Source organism: Henckelia pumila, chromosome 2 (assembly GCF_033568475.1).
Source record: "Henckelia pumila isolate YLH828 chromosome 2, ASM3356847v2, whole genome shotgun sequence".
NCBI classification, from domain to species: Eukaryota; Viridiplantae; Streptophyta; class Magnoliopsida; order Lamiales; family Gesneriaceae; genus Henckelia; species Henckelia pumila.
This window is the reverse complement of record NC_133121.1, coordinates 15800398-15815656: the sequence shown is the minus strand read 5'-3', so window position 1 is coordinate 15815656 and position 15259 is coordinate 15800398. Positions and strand designations below refer to the sequence as shown.

The following is a 15259-nucleotide window of genomic DNA, read 5'->3' as shown; positions in this document are numbered from 1 at the left end:
TGCAAAGAATCTTATAGATAGGAAGTTAGGGCAAAGTCAAGTTTGGGTTTGGGTATTTATCACCAATTTGCTTTTTATTTTTATTTTTATTTTTATTTTTATTTTTAGTTTTTCATTATGTTTAAAAAAACACAGAGTCACGCCAAAGTCCAAACAAGAAAAATATACTCCTGAACTCCCAAATCAGTGGCAGTATATAACGACCCCACCTCTATATCGAAAACAAAGGATACCCAACAATGGATTCCCAGTTCTCTCCCACCATTTCCACTTCCCTCCCTTTCAATTTCAACGATTCCCAAGATATGCTTCTGTACACAGTCTTAGCAGGAGGCGGAGGCGGCGACTCGGAGTCCAACTCCAACGAAAAAACGTGTAACCGCAGGGCTTACCGAGGAGTTAGGCGGCGGCCGTGGGGGAAGTACGCGGCGGAGATACGCGACTCTAGTCGCAAGGGAGTGCGAGTCTGGCTTGGGACCTTCGACAACGCGGAGGACGCCGCCCTGGCGTACGATCAAGCCGCATTGTCGATAAGGGGCGGGGCGGCGGTGCTCAACTTCCCGGCGGAGAAGGTGAAGGATTCGCTGGGGGAGCTGGAGCTGGCGGCCGGGTGCTCGCCGGTGATCGCGTTGAAGCAGAAGCATTCGTCGAGGAATAAGCGCGGGAGGAAGAAGGATACGGCGGTGGTGTTGGAGGATCTGGGGATCGAGTATTTAGAAGCACTTTTGAGCTGTTCTTCACCGTTGGATTAGATCGGATCAATCAACCATTCAAGTTCATCATGGTTACTTGTTACCGTATGTATTATTATGAGTGCATAATTGTGAATTTCATAAAGAAGAAAACAAAACTAAAAAATAATAATCTATACCATATAATTATATATGGTGAATTGATTTGTAATATAGTAGTGGGTTTCGGTTTGAATTCGGTTAGGTTAGCAAACCATCCACTGATTAACATCAATTGGATTTGAATCAAAATTCTAGGGTGGTAAAAGATAACCCCAATATCCCGAGTCAATCCGAAAAACATCGGATTAGAATTTGATCCGTTTTCCCCGAAAATTTAATTTCATTGGGCCTTTCGATACAATCAAATAGAAATGTGTGCCATATTCTAGGAACCCAAATATAGGATTGAAAAAATCTTTCTATATCTGTTGTAGGACTCCTCCCTCCCCTTCTTCAAACTCCGATTCGTATTTTTCATAGAGAAATCTCTTATCTAATTATGTTGAGCTCGAAATTAGACCCGAAAAAAATTGGGTTGAATTGAGTTGATTAGAGTTGACCTGATTTGATTTGAATAAAAAAAATCACATTACCCATCAACCTAATCCTCCTGAATCGTTTTTTTTTTTCACAATACAAACATCCCAAAATTTTATCATTTTAAGGCTAAACTACTTTGCAGTGTTTGAAGACTTTTTCTAAAAAAAATTTATAATAATATATTGATATCATAAATTTTCATCATATTAAATTTTCTAGACAATTTTTTTTTCTTGGAGAATGAACAATTTACATGATTAGACTTTTAATTTTAAATATTTAAAACCATGAAATAAATTATCATATTTATGTAGAATTTTTGTTATTACGTATTTAAATTAAAAATATTATTAATATATGGTTTGAAGGACTTTCTTGGGGACCAAGAAGTGTCCGCAAGCAAAGTCCATTGAGCTGAGACTCCAGCAAGCACAAGCAGGGTTTTTAGTCATCATTTTGTTAAAAAAAAAAAGTAAAAGAAAAATGTTAGCATAGTCAAAAACCATCAAATTGGTCAAGTTGGTTCGGGTTTGGGGGAGGAATGTTTTTTAATACCTTGACACCCTACAAAAATTCCCAAACACCATTAAAACAACTGTTAGGATCAAAGTACAAACTTGAATTATCATTCAATTCAGCTCTAATAATTTATCATTGAAATGTGGAAACCATAAATATTCTACTTTATACTTTGATATTGATCGTATGAATAATAATGACAAAATATGAACCTAATTGCAACTCTCACCATCAAGCCACTTCAGTGCAGGCATCAACTTAACCAAAAATGCCTTCAACTGATCATTAACCACTGCATTTCCCATAATCTCTAATTGTATCAAACTCATGCCCTTGAAAATAAAGAACGCATCCCAGTGATCCAATGATTCAATGCCACCGGACCAGTCGCTTCCTAATGCATGATTTAGAGGCGAAGAAAACAGATACCTTCTTGTGTCAATGGAATGAGCACCAATCTCGTTGTATGAGATATCTAATACTTTCAATGACTTTAGCAATCGCAAGGTTTCCAGAGCCGTAAAACTGCAAATTTTGTTGTGGCTCAGTTTCAAGCAGGAAAGCAGCTGCAAGGCTTCCAACCCTGTCCAAGAATTGAGTAGATGTCATGTAATTAACAATCACAACATTCAGCTTTCCTAATCTATGACAATTAATCTATGACAATTAAATCCGCTTCGTCAATTAAACTGAGAGTCGAAAGTATTTCTTGGAATTTGATTCATATGTAGTAGCCCAGTCATCTCTCCCTTATACTAGATGATGATCCATCTAAATACGTCAAGCTTATGATTCATCGCCAAACTCATTTTGGACTCCAAGTATCTAAGGGAGAGTTTGCAATAGATTGTGCTTTTGTATAAGTGATTAATTTATAGATTATAGAAAAGTTAAGAAAAATCAAAAGTTGGTAGTGTTTGAAAACAAATGTGAAAATCTAAAAATCAAAGTTTGGTAGTGTTTGATAAATAAGTGATTATAATGATTTTAACAATGATCTTCTTATTAAAATCATTTTTGGAGAATCATAATCACCACATGACTAGCTTTTGGATTTCAATTAAGTTAAACATAAGCTAACACATAATCTAGGTTTAAGAAACACACAAAAATGATTTTTTTAAGCCAAAAGCTAACAATCACTTTTTTTTAGTGATTGCAAACACTCCCTAAATAGACATGAGATTTTTTCACCACCAGATGAATCGCAAGAAAGCAGTAAAGTGATTTGGCAGCACAAGTAAATAGTGTGCGGGAAATAACTGTTCAGAATAAGCTGTAGCTCTCTTTTTTGCTTAATAATTGTTACATCCATTGCATCATAACTCCACTAATCAATGTAAACATACACATCAACTCGTAAAAATATAAAATCTCGCTAAAACTTGTAATAACAATAAATATATCTAAAATATATACTCCAAAAATGTTAAATGGATACATTGGAATTACCTTCGGTTGACCGGATTTTATTGTGACTCAGATCTAACATTTGAACCCACAATAATTGCTCCATACTTCCAACTCGTGATAGTGAGAGACCATTCAGTCGTAAACAGGCATACGAACTGAGACTCGATGATGTTGACTCCTGGTATTGGTGACTATTTTTTAACAAAGACACCATACTCGAGGTCATCTGCAGGACAATTACTCGATTATCTCAAGTTCCAAGAAGTCAATACTTCATGCTAAGACCAAATATTTGATACAAATCATGGAGAATTCATAATGTAAGGATTTGGAATTCAACTATAAGATATCAAAGCACATCAGAAAAGTTCAGTGACAAAGAATCTTCCCTAATTGGAAAAATGTAAATGATTCTAATCCACCTTCACAAGGTAGTCCAGGGCCTAAATTTTTGTTTTGGGGTCCCAGATTGATGATGATTCTCATTGCAGCAATTCAAAGAAAAGGAGGCTCTGACCTGTTTCAACACCACTAAACTTCGTTCATCCTCATAGTAACAAATATGTGAAGGGTCCATCTTCATCAGGCCATCATAAAGTGAAAGAATTTCTTCATAATGAACATCAGTTCTATCGTGTGAGCAACTGAGTGACATCAATGAATTATTTGCCATCAACAGTCTCGCAAGTGTAAGATTCCCAATTTTACTACAAGAAAACAGAAGAAATAAACAACACAAAACTATACATTTTTTTAAGTAAATGAGTGACTCATGCTTGGATACAGCTTACCACTCTGTTAATGACAACAATTCCCGGAAACGATCTATTTCATCTGCTATGACCTTCATACTCCATCCAACATCATTAGGTTTCTGCCTAATCATTTCTAATTTACAAAGTGATTGAAGCAAGTCTGCATCATGAGATTCTGCAGCGTACAGAGAAAAATTCTCTTCTTTCCAGGAAATTCTGTCAGTTGTTTGCTCTTCAGCTTGATTTTGATCATGAGAAGGTATATGCACAGTAAAAACTAAATGAGAAGACTGACTACAGGAAGTACCACTCATGCTAATGATACCCTGGAGGTGTGCAACAGTAACCTTTACAGGACAAGCTTCTAAAGTATGCGCAGCATCAGGAAATTTTAGATAAGTCAGCCAGGCTTGGGCAAAACCATATCGATTGGCTGAAAGTGGTGTCCATGTAAGTTCACTACTAGCAAGGTGATCACATTCGATACTTACTGTAGAAGAGCTTACACCATCCACCGGCTCACTGAAACATAGGACGAAAGGGAACTCTCTAGTCTTTGAAAAAAAATGCGAGACTGGAGAGGATCTCTGATCACTCGAGTTATCATTAGCTGATATGCATAGTTTAAAGCCATGTGAAGGCCAAGAAGAAAGCAGTACCGGCTCCAATACTGATGTTTGTTCCAGAAGCCACAGATGATAAAACCATCCACTTTGGTCATCGGGGTCGGTAAAGAGAGCCTGAACAACGAAATCGTATTCCTCTCTGAAAACACTCTCTTTCTCAGAATATCCTTTTCCTCCTTTTTCCAGTAGATTAGACAAAAGCGTGCTGAAAAAAATGGATTATAAAACAAACATGAGATTAAGTCATGTAAAATAAAATAACTATCACAATATAAAGCAATGAATTCGCGCTAAACATTTAGAATATGAAGTAATGAATTATTTCCATACATTCGTGATCAAATGAAGTTATTTTAAACCAAAATTTCTGGAGCAATATAAAGTTACCTTTTACGACGAGGAATCAGCATGACACAGCAATGTTAACATCATCTTTAGAGCATTATAAGTTTGGCTAAATGCCAAAATGTTTTAACAAATGGTAAAGTTTCGAAGAATCATTCTATACCCACTTTCTCTAGGCTGATTAGAACTTGTTACTGCTGTTTTGCACTCAGATGCAGTACTCTAAAGCGCATAAAATCTCATAAACAAATAAAAATTTTGCTTTCTCCTCAATTATCTCTCCTACAAGAAACATTGTAAATTGCAGGAAAATGACAATCAGATGTGATAGAGAAGGTCCAGTGACGGATGAATATGATTACTCTATTCCTTTTTGGGCAAGAACAAAGAAGCGAACTTGAGGCTTAAAAAGAACCAGACTGCTCGTGTAATAAGGTTAAAACATCGTTGAAATGGGAACAAAAGGTTAGATACAACATACACATTTTTCTTGGTTGGCATAATCCTCCAACAGGGAAAATTCGACAATGGTTAAAAGTAAAATTCATTGAAGAGGTATGCGAATTTAGGGTACCATTCAACAAATAAAACACATGCTTGGCTCTGGCCTCCAGAGGAAAGATAACCAAAAAGAATAAAGTAGCTCCTAGGCAAATAAATGACTGAAGGATAGTGGACCCTATGAATTAAAGTGGCAAGCTCGCACACCTCCGGTTATGCCAAGCCGAATAGTTGCTAAAATTATCGTTTATCATATTTGTTGTATACTGCAACTCCTCTGCATCCGGTATCTTCTTTAATGCCGTCACAAACCTACAAGATCACACCCACAGGGACCAACATCAATAAATGCAACAAATCATGAACCTGTGCAGACACCTGAGTACTTCACCTCCTGTAGTTCCATGCGTGAAAATTTCGGGCGTCAAGCTTCTGGAATTTTCCCAGAAGCCGCAATTCCCTATCCACCGATGAATGTCCCTTGCTTAGGACCCACTTCCTGTGATGCCACGCCCCGTAAGATTTAAAGTTCGTCCTCAGCGCAGCCTCTACCTAAATCATAATTCACACTCTAAGAAGCAGTTCCTCCATTAAAATTATTGAATTTTATGACCCAATATACATGAACAAAACTTCACTGGAAACAAAATTGAGATTCAAACTAACATCAAACCGCATTGAAGAATTATATATCATGGTGTCTTACATAAGAAACTAATACAATTTTCAAAAGTATAACACGCAACTTACGAGTCTCAGTTCTTCATCTAAAATCGACTGAATCGATTCAAATTCGGCAGCGTTCTCCGATTGCTTATCGGTGAAATGATGTACAGCGAGCTTCCGGTAATTCCAAGCAGTGTAGTGCTCAGGATTCACTTCCAATAGCTTGGCGCTGATTTCCAAACCTTCTTTAGTAAATCTGAAACCCAAATCAAGTAAATTTGATCTTTTTTTTTTTAAAACATCGAACACAACGAATCATCGCAAACCATAAACAGTATAACATTACATACATCTTATTATGGTGAAAGTGAAGAATCTGAGATTGGAGATGACGAAGTTTATCAGCTTTGAGAGCTGAAGCGTCTTGCTCCTCTTGAGTTGGGGGTTTTCGCGGTCTTCCGTGCATTTTCTTCTGCTCCGATCGACACTCGCTCTTGGTCTCCAAATCGGCAGGAATTGAAATGCTATTGGGCTCGCATTAACTGTAGCATCATATCGGGCTAATTTAATATTTGTTATTGGGCTTTCATCGGATCCACGACCTTATATTTATTCGGTTTTTCAGTTAAAATTCTTTGTTTTTTTTAGCCCCAAAATTCATTGCTTTTAAAGCTAAACTAATGTATATCATCTTCTATGTTAGTTAGGAACAAAAATACGCACATAATTTGATATTAAATTTGGTATATTAGTGGTACATTACAATAACCACGATATCTATGATATCCAATTTGTAATATGACTAAGAAAGTTTGAGGAGAAAGTTTCATATTGTCCATTTTGGTCAAATCTTCATGAATTTGTTTTTGGAATTGACCTAAAAAGTTTTGTACCAATGAAATATCATTACATACATTAACCTAGGGGTGTAATCGAGTCGAGTTGAGTCGAGTAACATACTACTCGAGCTCGAGCTCAAGCTCGAATCATATCTGACTACTCGAGCTCGAGCTCGATCGAGTAGTTAATTTCGTACTCTAGCTCGAGCTCGTCTATATCTCGAGCTACTCGAGCTCGAAAATTATATATAAATATATATAAATAAAAAATTATATGAATAAATAAATAAATAAAATATTATATACATTATATTTATATATATATATTTATATTATATATTATATTTATATGTGTTATCGAGTAGCTCGCGAGCTACTCGAACACATATATTTGAAGTTCGAGCTCGAGCTCGATTGTATGTTCTCGAGCTCAAGCTCGGTCAAATCGAGCTCGAGTCGAGTTTTGACCGAGCTACTCGCGCGCTACTCACGAGTAGCTTGGCTCGTTTATACCCCTACATTAACCCATGATTTTTTACTTGATCTTCCAATGTAAGATTTAATTTGGTTATATACTCAACATTTATAATGATTTCTTTTTATATCTACCCTCCCGTATTTGCTCAATACCATAAATAAAGGAGTTTGAATCAGGAGTTTGAATCCTAAGCGGACATCTCATAAGAACAAAACGATACCATCTGTGAAGAGTTTGAATGTTCAGAAGAATTCAAACTAGCAGGAAACGAAAGGACTTAGAAATCATTTTTTTCACATATTTACTCAGAGTTATTTGCATAAATACCCTTGTGAAATATCGAAAATGCACATCTTTCTCATGTAAAATTTTAACAGGGATCTTTAACTCTGACCTTTTATAAAATTAGCGCATGTGCCCCTTCATATGAGCGATTGTTACGCATGCGCCTCTCATGCGACTTGAAACGACCCTAACTCTCTAATGTAAATAAATATGCGGAATTTTTTTTTTTTATACTTACTAAATAATAATATGTACATACATGCCCATACATATATGCACAGAATAAATAGATTTAAAAATAAATAAACTAAGTAAAAATGCAACCTTTAATAAATTAAATATCTGAGTCAAACATTTTAATGAAATACTGACATAAGCAAAAATAAATAAATTTTCATGCACTGAAAATATTTAAATAAAATATCTCATACTGTCAACCACTGAAAATAAATAAACAAATGTATAACATGCTAAAATATTCAAAACATGCATAAAGACTCAGACGACTATCACGGTCATGGGGTCACTGCATGTCCGCTCATATGTCCTCGCCGCCGGTGGGTACCACATCCTCCTCTACGTACTCACCTGCACCATACCAGTGTAGTGAGCCTAGAGGCCCAACATGCTAACATAACAAGGGTTTAAAATAATTTAAATCACTTTAATACTAATACATACATATACATGAATGAGCATGCTTAAAAAAATATCATGACATAACATAACTTAAATTAACTTAAATATCATAATCATACATAATACATAAATATTGTTGAGCAAATCATTTCCTAACATCGCATGGTTGTATCCATAGTGTAACCTTAAATTATACATTAAATACTGATCAGCGTGGAAACCAACGTACGTGGCGGTGACGAATCACCTCTTAAATTGGCAGTAAACTGCCCTTCAATAGTTCACATATGGGGACGAATCCCCCTTAAATTGTCACACTACTTCAACTTCCAACATAAAAATTATTTTCTTTTGCTCAACCTTAAACATTAAATCATGCATAAAAATTATTTCATGAATGCATGTACTTAAATAAAATGTGTGTCCTTAATATATATTTAATTTAATTTTTATATTAACATATAAATACTAAAATAACATTCATGCATAAAATAATTAAATATAAATTTAGGACACATGCAATTTCTCATGGTTTGTACTGAACTGATGGCCTAACACTCAAACTCAATTTCTTAAATTCTGGCCCATTAACATTCTATTATGGCCCAATGGGCCCAAAAGCCCAAAGGCTGGCCCAATAATTTCCATGGGCTCTAAAGCCCATAAAAATTAGTGGACTAACTTAAATAAATTTATTTAAGCCCAAATATAATTAAATTTAACCCAAATAATTAAATGGAACCCAATTAAATTTTTGAATTTAATTAGGCCCATTAAACACTTAATTATACTTAATACTAAAAAATAAATTACCCAAGCCCGACTCACTTAACCCGGACCCGGACCCACTAGACTTGACCCATGATTTATTGAACCCGACCCGGACCCAACAACCCGACCCGAACCCCTCAAAACCTCTAACCCGATCCCCCCTACCCGACCTCCTCTCGGCCGTGAGCAGCAGGCCTTCATGGCCTGCTGCCGGCCAGCTCCGGCCACCCCTGGCCGGAGCGCCACCGCTTAGACGTAGCCCACGTCTGGGCAGTCCTAACCTACCATGGCTCAGCCCGAGCCACGGTCCCTACCTCAAACCCGAAGCCCTCTTTCGTCGAACCCTAAACTGCACCCCCCTTGGACCAACATCGAACCAGCGTGCCTCAACCCCTTTCCAGCCCAAACCAGCCAAACCACACCAACCTAGGGACCCTAGGGAACCCCCTGCAACCTCTGACCAGCAGCCATACAAGACATGAAGCAAGAAAACGTGAGCATGGAAGAAAAACATGAACAAGGTGCATAACAACCAAAACTAAACGAATTTTCTGAAATTTCCTTGAATAATTCTAATGCATACACACGCACACTATTAACCACTGATATAACACGAAAATTTGAGAAAGAAACATGCCTTGCACCGTTAAAGGAAGAGATAGGAGCGTGTAGAACGAATCCGGGACGACGGGACGACGAGCAACCTTGAAACTTCGAAGAAAAATCGGCTATGGAGCCTTGGAGATTTCTGATCGATGAAGAAGATGAAGGAGAGGGGGAGATGTCAGCTGAGTGATTTAATCGTAGGATTATTGGGGTAGGTTTAGGGTAATTAGAATAAAAATAAGGTTTAGGATAATTAAAATATTAATAAGGGTTTTTAAATATAAAATATATAACTTAAAAACTCTAATTAAGAATTAAAATCTGATAACTAAAATTAAAATCCCGAAATATTAATTAAGGGAATTTTAAAAATACTAAAAAGTCATTATTTGGCTTAATTTGAATAAAAATGGACTCTTAAAATCATATAAAATTAAATACTAATAATTTTGAAAAAATAAGACTCAAAATAATATTTTTGGGCTCTAAAATGCTCATAAAAATAATTTGGATAGAAAGTTGTCATCTCGTCCGTCCACGGTCCCGTCTACGCGATCAAAAACAATTAATTTCCATAAATCGTGAAATTCACTAATTATGGGTTAAATGCTTAAAAATAACTTAAAACATGCACAAATAATTTCACATAATTATTTAACCCATAAATCTAAAATTTTAATAAATAAATTTCCTAATTATGCATGTGAATTCACGTATTTAAAATACCGGGTGTTACACGACTGGACAAACATTTTGATTTTTTTTGCACCAAATACCCCTATGAAATATTAAAATACATGTTTGACCCCTTGAAAATATAATTTTTAAATCTATTCAACCCATAATACACAATTTTTATTAAGATCCATTTATAAAATATTTACGAAACATTTTTCATTTTATTAATTTTTGTTATTATTTTAAATTTATTTCTTAATTAATTTGTTTCTAGAAAAATATTATTACTCACTTCGTTATTTTATTAAAGTCATTTTGTATTTCCAAATTGTCCATTTAACATGCATTCATAAACAATGATTTAAATACCAAAAAGTACTAAAATATTGAACCAAAATGATAACTTTATGCATATTTTGGTTCAATATTTTATTACTTTTAGATATTTAAATTCTTATTTATGAATGTATGTTTAATAGAGAAGTTGAAAACACGAAATGAGTTTAATAAATAATGGTAGCAAAATAAAGTAATACTTTTTTTGATCCAACAAATTAATTAATAAGAAATTTAAAATAAAATTAAAAATTAATAAAATTAAAATTTTTTATAAATAATTTTTAATTTGATCTTAATAAAAAGTGTGTATCAATATTTACTGCAAATTGTGCAATGCATCTTCTCAAAAAATTTAGATTTTGGTTCAAAATGTATTGTCCTAAATCTAAATGTAATATGCACGAACTTATTATTTTGGTTCAATATTTTGGTACTTTTATATATTTAAATTTTTATTTATGAATGCATGTTTAATAGAGAAGTTGAAAACAAGAAGTGAGTTTAATAAAATAATGATAGCAAAATAAATTAATAATTTTTTTGAACCAACAAATTAATTAATAAGAAATTTAAAATAAAAATAAAAATTAATAAAAATAAAAAAATTTGATAAATATTTTATAATTTGATCTTAATAAAAAGTGTGTATCATTATTTACTGCAAATTGTGCAATATATCTTCTCGAAAAATTTAGATTTTGGTTCAAAATGTATTGTCTTAAATCTAAAAGTAATATGCACGAACCTATTATATTTTTGGTTTAATATTTTGGTACTTTTAAGTTTTTAAATCCTTGTTTTATGCATGTATGTTTAATGAAAAAAATTAAAAAACGAAGTGAGTTTAATAAAATAATGATAGCAAGAAAAAATAATAATATTTTTTAGAAACAATTTAATTAAGAATAATAAATTTAAATAAAATTAAATAAGTAAAATGAAAAAAATTGATAAGTATTTTATAATTGGATCTTAATAAAAATTGTGTATTATTATTATTTACTGCAAATTTGTGCAATGCATCTTCTAAAAAAATTTAGATTTTGGGTCAAAACTATATAGTCCTAAATCTAAAAGTAATATGCATGAACTTATCATTTTGATACTTTTAGGTATTTAAATCCTTGTTTATGAACGTGTGTTTAATAGAGAAGTTGAAAAAACAAAAAGAGTTTAATAAAATAATGATACAAGATAAAATAATAATATTTTTTAGAAACAAATTAATTAAGAATAATAAATTTAAAATAAAAATAAAAATTAATAAAATGAAAAAAATGTTTGGTAAATATTTTATAATTGTATCTTAATTATAAAAAATATGTATTATGAGTTGAATAGATTTAGAAATATAATTATACTTTTAAGGGGTCAAACATGTATTTGTAATATTTCATAAGGTTATTTGGAGTAAAAAAAAATCAAAATATTTGCCCAATTGCATGATGGGCACGTGCGTAACAATCACTCATATGAAAGGGCGTGTGTGCTAACTTATAAAAGATCAAGGTTGAAGATGCTTATTAAAATTTCATAAAAAAAAATTGTCCATTTTCAATATTTCACAGAGGTATTTTTTTGCAAATAACACTATTTGCTTTACCATATATATGTATATATTCATTTGAGTTTTGAAACATGTTTTGAGAATCTAAAAATATGTTCTTCATTTATTTACCATATAATAAATTTACGTGCGCAAATGGTCTAAAAAAATTCACATCACCTGGAGTTCTTCTCTAAGTGCAGTATAGCCCTTGAATTAGTAGAGCCCACATGATAACATGTGGGACCCACATGTTATCATGTGGGCCCTTCCTTGATCCAAGGGCTTAGCTCCACCAGGTGTAGCACGCTACACCTGGTGGAGCATAGTCTCACCCACATATTTGTCCTACATAAATATATAATAGAAAAGTCCATTGAGTTTTTTTAATTATATTCTACTGGATCATCCTTCGATACACAATAAAAGTTCAACGACTTTAGATCATTGTATTTTGTTGCTCTTACTCACCCGGTCACCCCACCTCGTGGGAGCTTTCAGCCTTTTGGGGAGATTTTTGTGCCAAATTTTCTCTCCAACACTTCATCCTCTAGGAAAATGTTAGTTTAACTTAATTTAGTTTAAGTTTTGTTGTCTCTCCACCGATGTGGAGCTGTATAGAAGACTTGGAGGCCTCCAAGCAGGGATGGACCAAAAGTACCCAGTCCAGCCCCCACCCTTAGCCCATATATTAATATATGTGTATATTATGTGTATATTTTTAAGGTCCAATATAATGTATTTTTTTTCCTTTTTGGGCTCTTTCAAAATTTTTTATTTTGGGCTCTTTCAATGTTTGATATAGACTAATAATATTTTTTGTTTTGGGTTTTTGCTAACATATTTTTTCTGTTTTGGGCTATTTTAACTTTGATTTGGACTAACTAAATTTTCAAATGGAGTTTGAGAAATTTCAATTATATTATATTAATTATTAATTATATTATAAAGATAATTAATTAAAAAAATTAGACAAGTATCATCCGTATATTACATTTCAAATGGAAAATGCTTTATTTTTTTTTAAAAAAATTGTGTAATGATATAATCTAATATTCTCTATTAAGTTTAGGGGAGCTTTTTATTTTTTATATCATTATTATTATATTGATATTTAATAAAATTAAAAACTTATGAAAAACTAAATGATATATAAATTTAAAGAGTTAATTAGATTATATAAACATATATATATATATATATATATATATATATATATATATATATATATATAATAGATTAGAATACTCAATGTCCCCTTAAAAAAAAAGAATTCAATGTTTATAATTTTTTTTACCTAAAATTTAGCCCCCTTGAAAAAAAATCCTAGTTACGTCCCTTCCTCCAAGCAAAAGCAAAATTAGGAATATGAAACTCGCGCCGCCTAGCTAGACATTAATCAACCGATGTATCTTAGTCTTGGTGGTGTTATTATTTATTATTTCTGCAATGTGCTGGAAACTCTTCGCCAATCGTTCAGGGTTTGTTTCATTCGTAGACAAGCAAACAAAATTAATCAAAATCTCACTAAGGTGTCTTGTTTTCATGCTAGTCCCACAATCTGGAGCTCGCCTCCTGACTTTATTTAGAATTATAATGTGTTATTGTATGATTGAAATTAATTACTTCAAGAGAATACACTTCCAAATCTCAACAAAATTTTCTACCATCTTCCTCAGTAAGACTGCAATTTACATAGAACTCAATTCAATTTGAATTAATTACTTCAAGAGAATACACTTCCACAAGCTCGTTTCTTTATTTGATTCCAATTCTAGTCAAACTTTGAAAACCCCATATTTCTATTTTTAAGACCAATTCTGGTTTCAGAGGCCAGAAAGTTGGACCCCATTCGTCCTCCATGCTAATGGTTGAATGTTGATCTGGAATCGTTTTCTCCCTAGTATGTTTGTGATGGACTTTAGATTTCCGGAATTTCAATGAATCCAGACATCTGGGTTCAAATTGTCCAACGAGATTTGGACAATTAATTTTTGAAAAAAAAAGGTAAAGAGAAAGCAACACACAGTGTCGTTTGATGGCACAACATCGTGTGCTGTTTTCACATGCACAGTAGAGAATCCGGTTCCGAGAAAATAGTATTTTTAAGTTTTTGAAATGTGATTTTTCTTAAAAATTCAACTTTGGGAGATTTGTACCATTTTTTTGGAAATAAACATGTGTTATATATATATACACGCAATACGTGTGCACGGGACGCTAATTAATATATATAATGTTTAAGATACATATACTAACAAATTTGACATGCATGTGATACCAACATCAAATACTATATTTAACTTATGAAAACTCATTTACTTTAATACTGATAAAATATATTATTATCTCCAATAATAAAAATTATATTGTAACCACAATCAATTTATATATTTCCACTCCAATTTAAAAATCACACCATTGCATGCATGTACGATACAAAACAAATTAATATATATATACGATTTGTTTCTCCTTGCTGCAACATCGGTAGTCAAGAAAATAACATGATGAAATACTTGGAAAATGCATGGGGTAGTGATCATTAAAAATTTTGTCATTTGTGTATTTCTAATTTAAATGAAAATGATAAGGATAATTTTGTACAATTATTAAAATGATGACCCAAACACTTATCATGTGATCTTTTTTTATTATAATATTGTGTGTGTCTATATATATATATATATTTCATAAATCAATTATGGAGATTGAATTTCAATTATATATACTTGGAAGTATAATTTAGCATAGAGGCCAGGGGATGAAAGATGAGCGAAAGAAGGGGCGGGGTGTTTATATATGTTTCTGCATTTGACTGGCGAGCGAGGATGAATCGGAAAGCACAAGGAATATGCCGGCGAAGATTCCAATCTGTTGAGGTGTCCCCGCCACCATTACTGTTTCTCATGTTTACGTACACACACACATATATATATATAAATATAATTAGTGTTTCCCACCATACCAATTCACACA

General features: G+C 33.0%; 2 protein-coding genes across 2 annotated transcripts; one reads left to right on the top strand and one right to left on the bottom strand.

Moving 5' to 3' along the window:
* Positions 1-204: 204 nt before the first annotated feature.
* Positions 205-908, top strand: LOC140880934 (ethylene-response factor C3-like). Its single transcript, XM_073285824.1, has one exon. The coding sequence runs from the start codon at positions 240-242 to the stop codon at positions 750-752; it is 513 nt and encodes a 170-aa protein (XP_073141925.1). The 5' UTR covers positions 205-239; the 3' UTR covers positions 753-908.
* Positions 909-1849: 941 nt separating this feature from the next.
* LOC140880933 (geranylgeranyl transferase type-2 subunit alpha 1) lies at positions 1850-6619 on the bottom strand. The gene is made up of 8 exons (XM_073285823.1): positions 6450-6619; positions 6184-6355; positions 5825-5985; positions 5641-5745; positions 3998-4792; positions 3724-3913; positions 3246-3432; positions 1850-2376 (listed from the first exon to the last, which is right to left on the bottom strand). Exons 1-8 carry the CDS (start codon positions 6563-6565, stop codon positions 2006-2008), a joined length of 2097 nt encoding a protein of 698 aa, XP_073141924.1. The 5' UTR covers positions 6566-6619; the 3' UTR covers positions 1850-2005.
* Between the last annotated feature and the right edge of the window lie 8640 nt (positions 6620-15259).

Excerpts from the sequence above, each read along its gene's own strand:
- LOC140880934 (XM_073285824.1), top strand. The coding sequence starts at position 240 with ATGGATTCCCAGTTCTCTCCCACCATTTCCACTTCCCTCCCTTTCAAT.
- LOC140880933 (XM_073285823.1), bottom strand. The coding sequence starts at position 6,565 with ATGCACGGAAGACCGCGAAAACCCCCAACTCAAGAGGAGCAAGACGCT. Across the intron at positions 5,986-6,183 it reads TAGATGAAGAACTGAGACTC|GTAGAGGCTGCGCTGAGGAC; the intron begins GTAAGTTGCGTG and ends ATTATGATTTAG. Across the intron at positions 3,433-3,723 it reads GTTTAGTGGTGTTGAAACAG|ATGACCTCGAGTATGGTGTC; the intron begins GTCAGAGCCTCC and ends ATTGTCCTGCAG.